General features: G+C 35.9%; 1 protein-coding gene across 2 annotated transcripts in view; it reads right to left on the bottom strand.

The window, feature by feature from the left end:
* CAMKMT (calmodulin-lysine N-methyltransferase) overlaps positions 1–19487 on the bottom strand; it is a 221182-nt gene that overhangs the window by 35224 nt on the left and 166471 nt on the right. For both annotated transcript variants that reach the window (XM_048057740.2, XM_066993802.1), the window contains exons 4-7: positions 12148–12208; positions 9185–9239; positions 8071–8134; positions 2785–2851 (exon numbers count right to left, since the gene is read on the bottom strand). In XM_048057740.2, the coding sequence (XP_047913697.1) occupies positions 2785–2851; positions 8071–8134; positions 9185–9239; positions 12148–12208 (247 nt within the window). The remainder of the gene's footprint in view (positions 1–2784; positions 2852–8070; positions 8135–9184; positions 9240–12147; positions 12209–19487) is intronic.

Below are 19487 nucleotides of genomic sequence, written 5' to 3'. Positions count from 1 at the left end.
ATAATCAAGAGTTGGCAGAGAGCTAGATAAGTGCTCATTTACTGCATTTTGTATAAATCTAAATAAATAAATGTATGGCAGGTTGTCTTAATCAAACTAGTCTTGGCTGATACCGGATTGCTCCTTTTTGTACCATACATTTTTTGGCATATTTTCCAAGTCTAGATTTGAATGTCTGAAATATCATAAACTGAGTCTCATACAGATAATTTTTACTCCATGTGCAAGAAAAACGGTACAAGATCCCAAAGTGAGATGGAGGTGCAGTGAGAAGGGTCGATTATTTTTTATATGCTATAGTATTATAATTTGCACTGGACACTGTTTAAATGATACATCAGGGTGAGGAACACGTAGAGCATTCTCCAGATTAAATTAATGTTACAGTATGTCACTTAAGTAAATCATTATGTTAATTTGTCTGCAAGCTCTGATCAATGTAAAAAAGAGTCACCTAATATCACTGCAAGCCGTTGTTGCATTCTTCCCTATGAAACATCACATTTTTTTATGCAAACCCCAGGTTTTGGGTTGTAGGTAAAATGAATCAGGGTTACAGTAATATTTCAGATATTACATCAGCCTTTTAACTTTTTACAAGGCCTTTAGAAGCGATCAAATAACTTTGTTACTGTCTTCATCACATCATTACTGAATATGAAGGACTGATCCATCTATTAGCACTTAACAAATAGCTAACCTAAGCAAAACCTTAATTTTTACATGAGATATCAACTATTAATGTGCATAACATAAAGAAATGCAACCTGATTACGGTCATAACAACACATTTTATAAGAATCTACAATGCTACAATAAACCTGCAAAAGCCTTAAGAATGTAGAACTAAAAATCAAACTAAGTTTTTATTATGAGAACCTTAGGCTTCAATACAGTATTTCACTTTATTTTGTAATTTAATTATTTTTAATGCAAATAAGACCCAAATGCTATTGCATTCAGTAAGTTAAACACTTGACATTTTTACTCCTTAAAATGCAATATTTTATGAAGTCTAGATATGTTTATTAATTAGTGATTATTAACACCCAGTAAACAACATCATGTCTTGTAAAAACACAATCTTTCTTCACAGCATGAAGCCAAAATCTATTATTCACTGATTCCATATGCTGAAATACACTCAAATGATCACAAATGACCTTAAGCATTAGATAAATGTAAATGAGGACAGGGTAGAAAATGTGCTTTTGATTGATATCTAAAAGACCAGGTTTGAAGTCTTGACAAGGGATGAAATCTGAAATCTTATACAAAGTAGAGGGCAATTGGAAATCTACAAAATTTAAGCTTCTAGATGGATGTACTGCACAGATCTGAGGTTGCTCACAAGAAGTGTTCAGCACACAGGACCTAAAAGACTTATCCTGGGGCTCATGTGGCCCTTGTCTACTTGGCAGGCAAGTATCAGGATGCACAGATCTCTCTCTAAGTTATATGTACATATGCCCTAATGAAGGCAGAATTTTCCTAGGTGCTTGCTTAAAAGAACTTCTTTATACACTATGGATACATAAGCATAGAATAAATGATGTGAATGATAGCCATTGAAATTGTATTGTTTTAGCCCTCTATGTTAATTAGCTTATTCTGACGGTTTTAGCCCTTTTTCACTTTTATTTTTGTCTCTCTGAGGAGGACTGAGAGCCCTTCTTCTGGAATGAGAATCATTTTAAAAAAAAAAAAAAAGTAAGGAGAAGAGGAGAAGGAGGAGAAGGAGGAGGAGGAGGAGGAGGAGGAGGAGGAGGAGGCGGAGGAGAAGGAGAAGGAGAAGGAGAAGGAGAAGGAGAAGGAGAAGGAGAAGGAGATTTAGACACATGTAAGAATGCACTATTTCATCTTCGGTAGCCACCTCTGAGCACATTCGTATTCATAACCATATGCCATAAATATGAAGAGCTGTACAATTTACTTTTTAAATACTACAAAAGATTAACCCATTTCACATTCTTTGCAGTTTCCAGTCTCTATCACACTTGGAGACCAATAAAATTAATACTTAAATAGCTAACTTCAGTAGCATCAATTACAGGGTGTCACAGGAAGGGCTTTGGAGATTATCCGAAACCAAAGTCTCTGGACTTCTACAGTGCTCACCCTCCAAAGCATGCCTTTGGGCTAACTTGGAGACAATGCTCTGGTGCACTTCGAGAAAAACACTGTATGTGCCCCACACTTTAGGACAAAGTTAGAGCAGAGAAGGGGCCCAGCACTGTGCCTGGTTCCCACACTCCCAATTTACCCTCGCACAAGCAACACATGATACTGATTATGCACACAGGATGCCCAAAAGCCTTTTATGAAGGCTCCAACAATATCTGCCCCAGGAACAAGTGATGTCCATTGCCACCCTGAATTCTCAGAGAAATTTAGAAATAAAACCTGCCAGTTATTTAGGTACATTTGTTTCAAGCCTCATATTCAGTAAAATGAGTAATATTGACTCTCAAGCAGCCTAATTTCAATCAGGCACTGAATCACAGTTTGAAGAGAAATTCTGTACATTAAAATAAATAAATTAATTAAAAAGGAGGTTATGTCACCAAGATTAATCATACTTTGGTAGGATAAAAAGCAATTCAAATATATTTTGAATACTTTCTGTCTTGCATCACTTAACTCATGATAGGTACATACTCTTGCTGTATACATACCTGTGTCAGTGTCAGTAATGTCACATATTCACACTTTTGATTACATTTCACATTTACATTAAATAAACAATTTCGTGAGAATACATAAAACACTTTGGTAGAATCTTACCAGCTTGACACTTTCTGAGCCTTAAATATTCCTGCAGTTTGGTTTCTTGCGATGATGTCACTTACATCTGTAGCATATTTGTTAAGAATTATCCATAAAACTAGAGCAGTATTAAAAATCATCAAAAATACTTTTTTACATCATTAATACCTTCATAATATCTTGCATCTATTTCATCTTTAAACTGTGCTAATAGTCACTCTTTTCAAAAGCATAAATTTCGCAACGCTACTCTGGTACATCAGCTGTAAATCTACTAAGCCACTTGCTCTTGTTGCCTAACTCTATCAACCATTCTTTTATTAATGTTTCCATTTACAAAATTGCTAGCGCTGTAGATATAGAGGAAGCTGTAAAAGTTTTCCCATATTTTACATACATTTAAAAGTAACTATTATTTACAAATATAAGAATTACTGCCAAGGTGAACAGAAATGTCTTGGCATGCTCACATAACGTGTAGTTTAATTTGTGCCGGTTTCAACTGTATCACTAGATCACAGTGCTGAGGTTTCAGAGGCTTATGGTTTTGAGTTCCAGGCCTGCCACAAGGTATGTACTTTTGTTCCTGGCTCTCTCTGGATGAAATCCAGCACACATTGGGAGCACCTTCACCTGTAGGCAAGGGAGTTTCTAGTCCATTTACTTTCTTGAGAATGGTTTGGAAATGCCATAAAGGACAGTACAAAGTTAGAAATGCCTTTTCTTCACCACAGGCACTGTAGCTGTTCCTCAGCCTCATGTCTCAGCTTCTTTCAGTTTGGAAGATCAGGTCATAAATTTAGGTAGCCACACAGGCAGGCCAAAGTAAGGGCTGTTAGTGAAAAGTTTCAAAGAGAGCTGTGCCCAGTAATCTATACCTGGAAAGAAAACCTTCATAACCAATCATTTCTGGGTAGCCATTGGAAAGAAAGGATGTAGCAAGTAACTAAAGAACTGTGAAAACATTAACTGGCATCCGGTGTGAACATGTTTGAACAGTTCACTCTCAGATATCAAAAATTATCATAGAGGGACAAATTTCATAAAGATGACAACGATCATTCATTCTTATTTAAGGTATAGGAAATCTGATGCTAATGAGGAGGATGTTCCTAGGTGCACAGAATATGTCAAATTCTTCTTTGCAAGTGCTCTTCTAAGAAAAATGAACATTAATGTCAGGCTAATTTAAAAAATGACTAATGTATCTTTTTATTTGCCTTGATGAAATCTCATAATGGGCCTTCCTAACACTGTTGACTGTTTAAGATAAGTTATTTTAGAAAAGCCTCTAACCAAAAAATGTGAAAGAAAAGACAACTGATATTTTGTGAAGCCAAAGAGTAGAAGTGGAATGATAGAGAAGTGGTTTAAACAAATCCCTGTACTTTGGACATGCTTTTAAAATCTTTTCCAAAATATGCATTGGGAAGTAGTAATACATGGCCAATACTTGTGAAGCAGAAAGAAGGCATAGATAATTCCAGGAGCAAATCATGATGAAGCAGAAGAAACTGTGTTGATAAATCAGCTACACTGCACTTAAATTATATAACTGGGCAAAACTATTAATAATTGTTGCAACCACGTTAACACTAGCTTTTTAAAATAATTTATAAGCCCATGTCTTCAGTCATTCTGGCTGAACATGACCTTTCTAACCTAAATTTCCCAGGACTGTTGAAAGATCCAGACACTATATTTTAATGGCCATTATAGTGCACTGCAACCGTGTTTTGTATTATTGATGCTTTCAGACAGCAGCGCAAGTCACTATTGCATGATGTGAAACAGAGCTAAGGCAGAAGGTATACAGCCTCTCTGAAATAGGAGACAATTTTTTAGTAAAAATGAACCGCATCCTTGGATTTGGAAGTGTCTGAGTATAGATGCTTCCAGTGTTCTAGAGAAATAGGAGTTGATGTCCATGGTTGAATTTGTTGTAGAAATGGCCTAACCTGGAAAATTTGTATCTGGATGAATATCACCCAAAATTTCAAAGAGGGGTGAATCTGATAATTTTGTGTACATAAATCTTCAATATTTAATGTAAATATCTACATTTTTCTTTTTTAATACTATCTTCATTTAAATGATCATGAAGGAAGTTAAATAAAACACACTAAGTCAACAATAAAGTTTTCAATGAAACAAGAACATCCATCTTTATTTCATTGATTTTGCAACATGAATGATCTGCTAATTGATTAAAATCTGTCTATGATAAGCAAAAGCAGTGCATTAGAATGAAATCTTTTAAGTGGATTAGTAACTTAAAGAATAATATCCACTTAAAAATCCCCATAAACCCCATGCATAAGAGCACTGATTAATATAAAATATAGCTATGTGTTTCACAGTGAAGTGGTTAAAATCACAACAATGATTTTAAATTAACATGTTCATCAATTGTTTTAGCTTGTAATATTTCAATAACATATCCTAATAAACATACTCACAACTTACATAGTCAATACTTCACGTGCCAGTATGAAATGAAGAATAATGTGAAAAATGTCAAAAACTAAAAGAAAAATCAAATCCTCGAAAGCTTGAGACTTCACAAAGCAAGGCTGTTAGTTACGCTCACTGAATAGCGATAACAACAACAAAAACAACAATAATTATGATGATGATGATAATACAAAGGCAGATTCTCAGATGCAATGCACTATTGCCAGGTCGATTTTCAATTACATTTCACTGATGTATTCATTTGTTTCTTAATGTGCTCATCTTGCCCATTAAGAATAATTAGCAGGCTTGCTTGGTGATTTCCTGGCTTCTGACAGTGATTTTTTTCTTTTTTGTTGACAACCACTTTTACTTTTTGGAAAGTAATTTTTGGATATTATAGTATGACTGGCATATAATTTAAGCTTCCTAAGAAATTTAAAGGGAAGATGTAAACAGTAATTTTTAAACAAGATTATTTTAATGTATAATACCTACATAAAAAGCACAATACTAAGCATTCACTGTTCCTGAAAAGCAGAATCTAGACAAGAAAACAGTATTTTATCCCACAGTAATTTAATTTGGCACACTAAACAATTAAAAAATATCACCAGCAATAATAAAAATTAGCAGAAATGCATCATGTGTAGTGTGTGCCACTTGAAGCCAATTACACTAAAAATTCTTACTGATTTCTGTGAGTCTGATGTGACTGAAACAGACCTAAATTTAGTCTAAACTTCTGTTCTAGCTGGTCACTATACAAAAGAATGCAAAAGAAAATTACCATTAAACAGATCATAAAATTACTACTGAAGTCCATGAAACACATAAAATGCAACATAAATTTTACTGTGTGCTTTTAAGAATACATTCCACCTACACTGTAAAGTTCTTAGTCTGCTGCACTTTGGCACCCTGCTAATATTAAGCCCATTGTAAAATCCAACACAATAAAAGCACTTTGAATGCTGAGCCTTCAGAGCACCAAATGTTAAAAAAGAAAAATAAATTCCTGTTAGAGCCTTCCACCAATCACTGCTCTGAAGGGGATTCACTGACTGAATACAGATGAAGACTTCTTGCAAGACTTTCAGAAATAAAAAATATTTTACAACATATTGTGGAAAACTAAGGTGTGCTAATTAGAATATATTAACGTATCTTTCTCAGAAATTAAAGCACTTTAGTTTAATTCCAAAGACTGGCTGAATATTTATAGTGTTCACTGATTTTCTTTACCATGGAAGACATCTAAATCACAAAAAAAGTTCAGGTATGTTTGTGGAATCTGCTATGCAAGGTATGTGCAGACTTGATGATTACTGAGCTTACCTGAAGCTTTCTGTGGGTAAAATAACCTTTTGTTAAATAACTATGCTTTCATAAAACATCTGTTTGTTTTGTTAAGCTAGTTTTGAAACACTTTTCTTCTCCTACATTTTTTATCTTCATAACGACATATAAGAAAGACAGGGAGAGGAGATGCTGTATAAAATGCACAGAATAATCAGTACTTCCTCCTCGGCCCATGAGCATAATCAGCTATATTTTAGCAAAATAGGAATCCTTGGAACACAGCTAAGAACTTGTATTTTCAAGAAAAAGGAAACTTTGATTAGGTTTCCTTCAAGATTTAAAAGATATGATTGGCTATTTTTTTCCATGAACTTGTGAAAGTGTAAGCAATTATAGTTGTCTGTGTTACCTCTGAGTGTTTGGAGGTAGTAGCAAACATAATAATGCACCATTTCACTGTTATGTCTCCTGACTTAACAGTCATAAGCAATTGCCATTTTCCTAATCCACAACATTGTTTAACATATTTTTTTCATTATGTTAGCCTTCAAGTACATAAAAAAACTCAAATCTAAACAATTTTGATGATGGTGGGGCCAAAACCTGAAAAAATAGGCGGGCTTAACATGCAAATGGAAATATTACCGAGAACAAAAGCAAATAGATATCTTCCATTTTTTTCCTCTCAGTTTCTAAGGGCTATTAATACTCTCTCTATATATCTCTTCTTGTTCTGTGCTGATATTTACTGTGGCCACAAATTATGCTCACTCCTTCTCTCACTTAGCCAAAGTACAGTTCAATTTTCTGAACTATGTGTTCATACTAGGAGGGCATAATAGCAATTTATTCTAATAAAATAATGTAAGAAATATAGTAAAATACTTTTTACAAGGGACAGAGGAGTTTTGTAATCTTCCTTTCATTGAAAGAAATAATGATAAATTGATAATTGTTTAAGCACACTAAATGGATAATTGGTAGGCAGTTATAACTTTGTAGCAATAATGAAACTACGCATTTCAAAATACACTATGACAATATACAAATACTATGCATTTTTAAGAGGTGAATATCTGAAAGAAAAAAAAAGAAAGAAAGAAAGAAAGAAAGAAAGAAAGAAAGAAAGAAAGAAAGAAAGAAAGAAAGAAAGAAAGAAAGAAAGAAAGAAAGAAACCACACCCACAAACCTAGTTTCTTTTGCAAAATGACTATGGGAAGGGGAGCTAATGATTGGATTCACTGCTATACCTCCTGTAACGTGCAGCTTACACACAAGGAATCTTTCAGCACTCAACCATAAGGCAAATATTTACTACTGTACTTGCTCTATACCGACATGTATATTTTTAATTAAAGAAGAAAATGTGAAATTTATTATGGGGGAAGCTGCAGCTCTGTTCAAGATATTTTGCATCTATTTTTTAATTACTTATGTGGGGACTTTTTCTTAATATACCCCATGCCGTCTGTCTTTATATCGATTGTTACTCAGCTAGTAAAAAGGAACGAACACAACAAACCAGTTTTCTATCTGAATAAGGATACTTTTGATGGCCTTTTCATTTCCATCAGTTAACAGAACTTCTTTGACATCTGCAGAAATAGCAACCTGAAAAAAAGAGCACAGCAAACAATGAGCAAATATGCTTGTCTGTGTGGAAGTGAAGACAGGAGTGACAAGCCTTCAGTATCATGCTTCCTCACCTATTTCTCTGTAACAATCTTCAATCTTTTTTCATTTTATGTCTGCATTATTTTAATCATTCAATCAAATCAGTCAATACTTTTATCATTCCATTTGCGGGAGCCTCTATCTTGCTATCATTCTGTTCCGTAATTGCATTGTGACAGCGGATGATGGTATTCTGAGAGGCTTTCATTTGCGGGCTTCTGTTTATCTAGTAGAGCCATCATACAAGGCTGTCACTCTGCCTTTCAGCTTGCTTCTGTCTGACTGCCTGATGCCCTTCATATAACTTTGCATTGCAGGCAGATGGCTTTGTAAGGGTAATTTTTTTGTGAGCTTTGACATGCTCGCACATTGGGCTGTAACCTCGACACATTGTATAAGAGCGACAGGTTTGTCAAATGCCAATCAGTGTAACAATATGCTTTTATTTGTAGAGACATAAAAACTTGTCTAATGCACTGCACTGCTACATAATATCTCCTGAATACATGACTCAGAACCCAGAGAATGGTGAACGACTCTCCTGAATGGCCAATCTAATTCAAAAGAATCTAATTACCGAGAGCTCTGGATCATGTTTGTTGGTGTAATAATGCAGGCAAAACATTAGCAGCTATATCATGGTGCTCCAACTGTGATTCGCCAGGCTATTCCTGTATCTTAGCAAATGGGACTATAATCTGAAAAAAAAAATGCTTCAGCTATGGCAATGAAAGACAGACCATACGTGGCCTGGAATGTCACAACAAGAGATATTGACTACACGGAGGTAAAATGTTTCTGCTCATCGAGGCAACCATAAAATCAATATGATACGAAAGCAAGTCAATCTAGAAGGTCTCTCAAGACTCTGCAGCTTGACTGCAGCTGAGGCTGTTGACAGTTCTCTGACCCAGCAGTTGGAGGCACTGGAACATTTTTCCTTTTGTTTCTTCCTCTGAATGGGGTTGGAATTGAGAAAAGACCTACCATGAGCCCAGCCAAGCATGTCATGCCACCCCCTAGCTCACACACAGCAAGGTCCCTGAAAGAGAGAAAGGAAATGGTAGAACCCATACAAATTAGATGAAAATGGTCAGAGAGACATATATGTTACAAGAACAAATTGCCATCTGCAGTAAGAACGGAGCTACCAGGAAGTTGTAGAGACATGACTAGGCTACCTCATGTCGTTTTGCGTTTTAAAAATAATTATGAAATAGAAAAGTCACAAAGCAGGCAAATCAGTGGGGGTTCCCTCATTAGTGTTCAGTGCAACATTACCACCGCTGAGCTGAAAAATCTGAGAAGGTTCCCTTTTTTCCCTTGTCAATGGCTCTGTCTTTTAGAACTAAACTAGCTAGAGTAGCGAAAGATAATTGTTAGGAAAGGATAACAATGTTAATCCACATTCATTCTTGCAAAAACAGTTAGGGAAGTAAATGGAGAAATTAATATTATTTATATATCACTCTATATAGTTATGCCTGAAAGCCTTTTGGTATTAAAAAAAAGAGAAATTCTAAAACACACCATATACCAGAAAACAATTACCCACGAAGAAATCCGATCCTTCAATTAGCACTTAAAACTGCAAGTGACCTACAAACAATACTGTTATGAGCAATGATGGGAACTGCAAACAGTTAAGCCACAGAAAACTAAATGAAGTTAGTGTCAAGAGTCTAAGCTGAGCCCAAGCGTAGGGTTGAATACCTGGTCTAAAAGGTTGCTTTTAGCTCAGACCGCAGAGCGCGGTTATTAAGACGTGCAAGTGAAATATAATTTGGTGCAGAGAGCGTGCCGGATGGGGGCTTGCAGGGGGAGCCATAAAGAATGTTCTCCACAGCCACCGCCTGCCCCGGGAGGGGAGGAGGGAGGGATGCTGACCGAGCGCCGAAACCACGTGAAGCAGCATTTAGGGCAAGGCAGAGCCTCAGTTCAGGAGCACAGCGGCTTTAGAGCTAAATCTATGGCAACTGGTACAGCTGCCAGAAGCATTTCCATTGAAGTATTTTTGACAGGCAGAAAGTGGAATTTCAGCTAAGCAGATTTTTTGGTGCACCTTTTCTTCTGACCTAAAACACCGATGTTTTTAAACCTACTTTTGTGCGAAAGTATTATTTCACCACTTACCCTACACTGGGCATCTCAGATGCCATCTCAGTGTGCATATACAGATGTTGATATTTTGTTCACTGAGGCCACTGGGCTAGGCTGTATGACAATATACTAATGCTCACTGTCTGGATAGTATACATTTATTTTCCTAAGACTCTGCAAATTTCCTTTACAAAAAGTCTATTTGTCCTGTTTAATGGAAATGGGGAGAAGGTAGTTTGGAGGAACAAGCTTTATCTAAACCCAATGAGAATTAAAAATAGATTGTGGGAAATCTGCAGCTTGTGGTTTATATAGAATGATTCTAAGTTTCTCCTCACATAAATTTTGATTTTTCCTAACCATACTTTATGCATTTTTTATTTACATACATAAAGTTATGTTACAGGATTTAGGAGGCACTTGTCATATTTATCAAAATAAACGCAGAAAGTATCCAGTGTGGGATTTTTGGTGCATTTTGAACGAAATCTATATGTATGTAATATATGTATGACTGTATGTATATATATATATATACACACACACGCATATTTACATATATAAATAACTTATTCTAATGCAAAGTTCCTATGTTGCCAATATGTAGTGACATTTACCAATGATAATTAAAATAAGAAACTTTGCTCTGGGTGTGCTGTTGAGAGGGCAGAATCCTGAGGACTCAGGAGGTGAAACTGCCCATTTCCTCCATGGAAGTTTGACTGATCACTGTCTCTGAGTAACCAGGTTTGGATACCCAAACACACTTTAGTGACCACCACCAGGAGTTTTGCTGCGAGGAGCCTCTGAAGGCAAGTAGAGTGTATAAGCAGCTATGTGTGCCGGGATGCTAAAGTGCTACAGGGATATTTAATATAGCAGCAAAGAGGTGCCTTAGCTGCCTCTTCTGATGGGGTGTGCTTCATTCATGTGGCTGCTGGAGCAGAAATAAGGCTGTATAGACCAGGGCATGCTTTAGTGCTAAGCCTTTGGATTCAGATAGGAGTCAGCAAGCTGCAGGAATTGTCTCAGGTTTGGTGTGAGGGGCACCAGTTTACAGACTGAAGCTCCTTGGTCTTCCTTATTCTCCCAACACCATACGTACACAGAGAGAGAGATTTTTTATACTCCAGGGTGGTTTACTTGGTATTAGCCCTGTAGCCTTGCTCAGAACACAATTTATACCTGCAAATGCAGTGTTGCTACAGCTTTTCTTATGACCCATTCATCCACCTGGACAATGAAACTTCAAGGATTTCCAAGCACAAGGCTCTGTATACTCAAGGGGGAGGAGACAGGATGCAGGGATAGATTTTATCTTTCAGCATTCCTATTGGATGCTTGATACCTGTCTTCTATGAGTTTGGAAAATATGTGGGGAAAAAAAACAAAAACACAACAAACACATACAAGTGCAGTATGTCTCAATATGTTTCATAAAGCTTAAATATAGGTGCAAATTCCTCCATCACTGTATGCAGGGATTATTATGTACTCTATTAGGCAATACTTTTCTTCCTTTTGCAACAGATGTTAGTTTAAAGAATGTCTTTTATTTTTCCTGACCTTCACAATCAGTACTGATCGATTGGAGCTTCACTTTTGTTTCCCAAAAATCAAAGTGAAATAAAACGCCTTGAGTGGAAATCAAAAGTCTTTGACATATAGCAGAAAGCTTGCTGTGCAATATTAGTACCCAAAGGCAGCTCAGAATTCTTTGTTAAGAGCAACATGCTTTCACCTTGAACATTTTAAATTTAATCTGAAGGTTTAAATCATAGCAATCTTTACCATGCAGATACAATAAAACTAATAGATTGGAAAATATCTTTTTATGTTCAACTCTGTACCTGAATATTTCATTGTGCTTTAGGCAGTAGTAAGCCAGTACTTCTTCAGCTGGCCAGAGACCTATAAGAAAAAAAATATTCACATTCTTAGAACAGATTTATTTTTTTTTTTGGTCTAAAATATTTTTGAATATGCGTTATCATTTGCAGACCTCAGCCAACTGTTTCATTTTTAAAACTTGCCACAAAACCATGGAATAAAGAAACAAATATGACTTTTAATGGCAGATTTCTGATTCTAAGCTTTGGAGCTGAATATTTCATAGATTTCATCCTGGTACACCCATGCACATAAGCATGCACATATGCATATATATACTATTGTCAAGACTTTAAACGTTACACATAATTTAATTCTAAAAAACCTCTGACATCAGAGCATCCACATGAACATCAATCTGTCTTCTTCAGGCCAGATTCAAGGTCCACCTTGCCTTGCAGCCTGTCTCTAACAGTGGAAAAGAGCCCCCTCCTTTTTCACTTGTTGACTTCTGTAGTCATTTCATTTCTTCCCTGTTCCTTTTTATTTAGCTCCTTTTCTCAGGAGGCCTCTTAGCTTTTGTTAGGTCAGCTATCACTCTGACCCTAAGGAGCACTGATCAGCGGCACATGCTAAGGATGAGAACATGATGAAGGCAATAACACAGCATAATTTCTAGTCATCTCTCCTCTCCTCCTCAGCAGCTTCTCAAGCTACAACTCATAAATTCTTTTTTAATGTCACCAAAGTATTTTCTGTTTGTTCTTTGGACTTAAGCAAACTTTTATAGACACAACGTCCTGTGGCAGAAATCACCACAGTTTTACTGTGCTGTATAAAGAAGCATCTCCTCTCTCTTGTTTTATACTTGCCTCTCTGTCATTTCCATTTCAGACTCCAGTTCTCATATGGGAACAGACAGAGCAATCATGCTTTTTTCACCTATTCCATATTATCCATGACTTTAAGAACTTCCATCATAAAACTTATGCTTGTCATTGCCAACCTTGGCAAATATTTTGAGGCATCCTTGCAAATTTACATCTTCAATAACATTTACTCATGAAACTCACTGCCACATCAGACCAGTTTCCCACCCAACTTGAAAAACCTAACTGAAGCACTGCAGCCCATGGAGAGGGCAGTGCAGTCCTGCAGGGCTCAAACGCTCTCCTGCAGGCATCTGTCCCCATCGCTGGAGGAGCCTGGGGAAAAGACACTCGTATTCAGGCACTTGAGATAGGTTCCCAAAGTTAAGGGAGGATGAATCAAAGGCATATGCAGCAAAATTACAGTTGTATGTGTGTTCCATCTGTTGTTGCTTAGCAATGAAAAAACATGTGTACGTGTCTACCCACAGGTCAAAACTAGGGTTAGCTTCCCCCCATCATACATAGCATTATAAGCAATATGACAGAAGCCTGACTTAATATTATAAACTGTAGACACTTCAGTGGTTTCAGTAAACTTAAAAACAGACATTTGGGAGCATCCTTTAGATGTTTCTGGACAGGTAAATTGAATTCCATGCAGTTTAGTATCTTTAGACCATTTTTTATAATTGTTTCTTCTCCAGAGACTTTAAAAATGTCGTATCATATTTAATAGAAGCAGAATCTGGGGAGAAAAACTGTCTTCTTTTTAAATCACTTACAGCCTGATTGTAACCCTTAAATATGTAATTCTTCCTGTCCATCTAGTAAGTACTCTGAACAACCCTTACTCACAGTGATGAATGATGAAAATTTATGAATATGTTGTCTGCATACAGGTGAAGCAAAAGCCTAGAAAGGATTTGGCCAAAACTTTGCATATAACTTTTGTATGACAAAGATCTTAAAGGTAAAAACAAAAACAAATGAACAAACAAAACAATAATAATAATAAAAAACAACAGATTGATGATTCTTACATATGACAAAACCACTAAAGCACTACTGTTATTTGTCCCGTTCACTCCCATTTAGGTTGATGAGGTTTTTGCAAATGTGCTATTTTGTTCAGATTGCTAAGGGTTAAAATAAAATATTCACACACGATTACCCATTCTTCAGTGAAACATATACTAAGAATTGTACAGGATTTTCCATCTCCCTTTTGAGTATTTCAAGGCTTTTGAGCACTGAAATATGTTAAAATGACAGATTTTGCAATAAGTATAATAACTGTTTAAATATTTTTGTGTATGATATAAATAATGTTTCAGTTTGCAGTGAATGGTGTATACTCAAGCAATAAAAGTGTTGTGTTTTTTTTTTAATATTTACTAAAGACATGGTTAATTTAATACCATTTATAATACTTCACATCTCACATTACACACACACACACATTTAAAAAAAATCACTAAAAAATGAAACTTTTATAGCAAACTTCTAGCCTGAGTAGATTTTAAAAACACTTGTCAATTGCAGCAAAATCCTTCAACATCTGAGTTTTCAGTACCCACAGCCAAATGTCTCTCACTTTTCTATGGTTATTATTGAAAGGACACTTTGAATGGTACCGCTAAATCTTTTATGAGGGGTCACTGTTCTTACCCCTGCTACCATTAAAATGTTGATACCAGCTGAAACTGCAGGTATATCGGATAGCTCTGTGCTGAGAGATGGGTAGAGCACCTTTGGAAAGACAAGGCTTTTCTTTAGGCAGATGCTGGTGACGTACATGACTCTTCTCCCCTCTCCATAGGAAAGAAGGTATCACCTCTGCTATGATACGAGTGGCTGGCAGCTAAAGAAGCAGGAGTCAGAAGGTCTTTCACAAGCACAGATCTCAAGTGGGGAAGCACACAGAGCTTACAGCTAAGCCAAGATGCCAGCAGCAAGAATACCTGTGTTAATTTTAGTAAAAGGAAAAGCTTCTCTTGCTTGAACAGGTAGGTAAGCCTCTTTGCCTTCAGAACAGGGATAAGCTTAAAGATGCATGTGGAGGAGTTTGCATGCTGTCCTCTTCCCCTGCACTCTGACCTACATTTTACCAACACAATGACCTACATTTTGAAGTATAAGATAGTTCTGCTTCTGTTGAAAAATGCTCAGCTCTCATGCAGAAATGCAGCAATTTCTATGAGTTAACAACTACTGCGAAGTTTTAAAAGCATAATTTATTTTCTGCAAACATATACAGATATGTATATATGTATTAAGTTTCCTGTGAAAATGTAATATAATAAATATGATCTTAATAATAACATACTACAATTCTTTGATATTCAAAATAAAATTGTTCATATTTTGAACTGTGAATTTGATTATAAATACACAACATCAGATGGGTACCTATTTGCATGTGCAATTACTTACACACAATGGTCAATTATTTACACATGTATAGGCAAAAGAATATCAAAAGGCCTCCAAATGACATTTGTATCTAAAAGGCTATAAATATACTAAAAGACCTAGACAGCAGGGCTACAAATCTCACTCTAAAAGGAAACAGAGCAAACCAAGAGTTTCAGTTTGCAAAAATAAATACTTCACAAAATTTGCTGGAGGTTTTAAAAGTCTTTACCATCTTGTTATCTACAATGTGAAAACAGAGAAGAGTTGCCACAAAGCATTGGAATATTTATTGAAACAAAAAATCTAAGTTGTGCTGGAATTTAAAGGACAGCCTCAAGAAGGACTGTGATGTGGCATGTCTGAAGATATAGGAGAGAGTGCTCACAGAACAATGCCTTCTAGCATTTCATGTCTCAGCAGGTATCCTTTTACCATTAGGATGGAGTGGGAGGTCCAGTGCTCCATGAAGTGTATTACTATTCCATTTATAAATGTGCCATAAAACCGATGATGTCTACTTCCAGACAGCTTCATGATATTTACTATGGTGGTAATGTTAGAAAAACATCATCCCTAAATAAATTAGTGCGATGAAATATTATATATGCAGACACAAAATGCAGGCATTTCTATAGGACTTAATACCATATCATAACATCTCACCACAATAATGGAGTCTACCTCACAAAAACTTGATGACATCATGACTTTCCAACCCCTGCACATTAGGAACCACCCCACGAGACAGAGGCAGAATAAGCTACTTAAGCACACCAAATGAAATTATTGGAAGGCCAAGGATAAAAGTCATTCAAAGAAGGCATTGGTCATTCAAAATCCTTGAGGTATGATTTAAGCAAAAAAAAACAAGCAAACAAAACAAACAAACAAAAAAAACCCCACATCCAACCTTTTCCTACAGAGGAAAAACACTAAAATAAAAATGGCACAATAATGCTAAGAACACATAAATCGGGTTCATCTGCTTTAGCATGGCACAACAGTTCTTTAAAGCAACCTTTGACTCACGTGGACTATATCATGTGTAGACTGCTTCTACGGATATTTTGTTGTAATCATCAGGTGGAGCATCACTGTTTAACAGTTACAAAAATTCTGTTTTTTTTTTCTGTGCTATTCAGTTTACTACTACTTTATAGATGGTGAATTATGTGTGACATAACAGAAAATTTTATACTGAAAATAAATGATCAAATATTAAACAACAACAAAATTACTGTTTCTCCTCCGTGGCTTTTAATGCAAATTTTAAAGAATGACACCATATATTTGAATAACAAATACTGAGATCTGATGTAACGTTGTTAAAGAATGGCATGTTATTAAAAATTTTCAGCACTGATAGAGTGCTGAGAATTTTGAGACATTGTCTTTTTAATGAAGACATTTGATTTTGGAGCCATTAGGTCTCTGCACTGCTTCACAGGTACAAAGAAGTCACAGTAGCTGCTGATTACTTTAATTGGCATAGCACGAGATTAGTGCAACTCTGCTCTACTGTCTGCCACTGCTATACACAGCAAACAAAGGCACGACTGGAGGTGACAGGTGAACTATCCCTTGAAGCTCTGAGTAGAAGGTATAAAGCTGTCCTACAAATGCTTCACTTATGCTAGGAGATTAACAAGTTTCTTCCCAATCCAGGCCAAATGGCAAGTTTTCTTAGTCACTTTTTCCTAGCACTTCATATGGCCACATGTACAGATGTCTGATCTCAAAACACTTTTTTATCAAAGTTTATCTTCTATTTGCACTATCAAGCTATGTAACATCTTCCTATTCACTTGAAATTTCAAGTAAATCTCAACCCTTAAGTGCAAAAGCAGTTTACATTTGAAAACTCAACCTTTTTCCCCAGTTGAATATACTCAAAAAAATCTTTCTTTCTCAATTGTCCTGATTGTGGACTACATGAAATCACCTTATTTGCTCTAATGTTCATCAAATCAGGAGAAAAAATAAAATCAAAAGCATTATGGGCAAAGAGATTAATAACATCTCAACAGAAGTAGCACCAATCTTACTGAACAATGAAGAATTGTCTTCTGACCTTAAGGAGAGTATTAATTATCCTTCATGACCAAGATACATTGTTTGTGGAAAGCAGAAACTCGCACTGTATCACAGATAGGACCTTGATTTTACAGAACGAAAACTTATTTTCTACTGATTATGTCTCATATTTATATCACAAGAGAACGTAAGCCTGATGATTTCACTCTGGTTAGTTTTTGTGTGCATCACCACCACCAAGCACAGCAAGAAGTATGGTACACCTGCTGGAGGTCTTGGATAAGTGAGAGAGCAGGTGAATCATGGTTCAACAGCACAGTAATTTCAAGAAAATTTCAAAACAAGGCTCCAACAAATATTATGAGCCCTTCTATTAATGGAGCATTAAAATTCACTTCCAAGTGGAAGAAAAAGTATGAAGTTCTGGATAGTACAATTCAAGTGAAAAAGTGGGTGCACATCATATGTCCGCCAAATCTCCCTCGTTAGTAACATAAAGCATGATTGTCCTAATTTGGGTAATTGCTTGAGTAAAGACTACTTGTAATTAATTGTACTGCTGTAGTTAGTTATGATGCATGGATAGCTCTCATAAATACATCTAGCTCTCAACTTTCATCAAACTCCATGCCTCAAATCCCTTATCAATGTAATTTTATCATCAGAAACATTGCTTAGTATAGACAGAAAGTAAAGGATTTATTTTCATTCACTTAGCATGTAAAACCTGACACAGATGAAAGGATAATCATCAGTCCAGGTTACCTAAGATCCCACCTAAGGTTTTTTGAGTCTAAAAAACACAAACATACATAACAAGGCACTATTACCATAAGTATTCAACTGCCAAAAAAAGTATAGAAGAGTGAAAACTTTCCATAGAAAATGGCTTTCATACTAATATAATGACAAGAATCTGGTCACTTTAGTAAAAAAAAAAAATATGAAGAAATGAAGTGAATTAATAAGTGAGGACAAAATAAAAACACCAACACTTAAACTTGTCATTGTGTCTGCAGTACAGTGAAACCCCATTTTCAAACTTCTATCCTCATGTTTAAGTTTACACCAATCTACAGCACAGGCAGATAAAAGAAGGGTCATCTTCATCAAATTGCTTGCATATGGTGTGCACATAATTATAAAACAATTTTCCAATAGAGGTCAAAACTCAGTTTGGGAGCAGATTTTCAAAAGGAGAACAGTCACAGAGCACTGTTTCCTTCTGGATGCTTGGCCACTTCAAGTGTCAGTGTAAGAGCTAACCTGTTTTGAAAGTCCAATTGTCTAATCTGAAACTCTGAATGCATTCTGAAATGTATCCAGAATGTATTCGCAAGTGAGAAACGTCATCTATAAATACGTACAGTACAAAGAAAAGGAAAGTATTTAATAGCCTTAGCAGTGGTACCTAACACCTAAGCCTTACTGCACCTGACTCTAGCATATGGCAAACCACCTTTCAAGTCCAGTAAAGAGGAACAATTTGTGTCAGGGAGAATGCCTAGCTTACTTTTCAACAGCAGGATTGCTGTAAGTGAGTTTCAATAGGTACAAGAACACTAGAAGAAAATAGAAGATAAAAAGAGAAACACATCTCACCATTCTTCTCTATGCATGTATATTTTATAGAAACTCTTGTCTCTCTTTCAATCTAAAACAGAATTTATGATATTCAGATCATTGGAAAATATGTATAAGCACCGGCTGAGATCTTCAGCCTAGGCGAAATGGCCTCAGTGCTCTATCTCTCACTTTCATTCTCATTATTATTCATGACTAGGAGGGAAACATGATGGTTTGCAATCTGCAAATTTCTTTTAGAGCACAAACTTAAGAGGCTCGGTGGAACTGATGTGGAAATACAGTAAGAAGTCAAAGCTGTAAATGTACACATATCTCTTCCAAAAGAAAAATCATCAAACTGTACAAATCTACTTGTATGATTGTCTTTGGCATCCTTTTTTTTTCAAATGAATGAATTTGATTGTGTTGTGTGTGTGTGTGTTTTACCTAGTTTTCAAATAGTTATTAAAAAT

The sequence above is a fragment of the Anser cygnoides genome, chromosome 3 (genome assembly GCF_040182565.1).
Source record: "Anser cygnoides isolate HZ-2024a breed goose chromosome 3, Taihu_goose_T2T_genome, whole genome shotgun sequence".
Lineage (NCBI taxonomy): Eukaryota > Metazoa > Chordata > Aves > Anseriformes > Anatidae > Anser > Anser cygnoides.
This window is presented reverse-complemented; position numbering and strand designations above follow the sequence as displayed.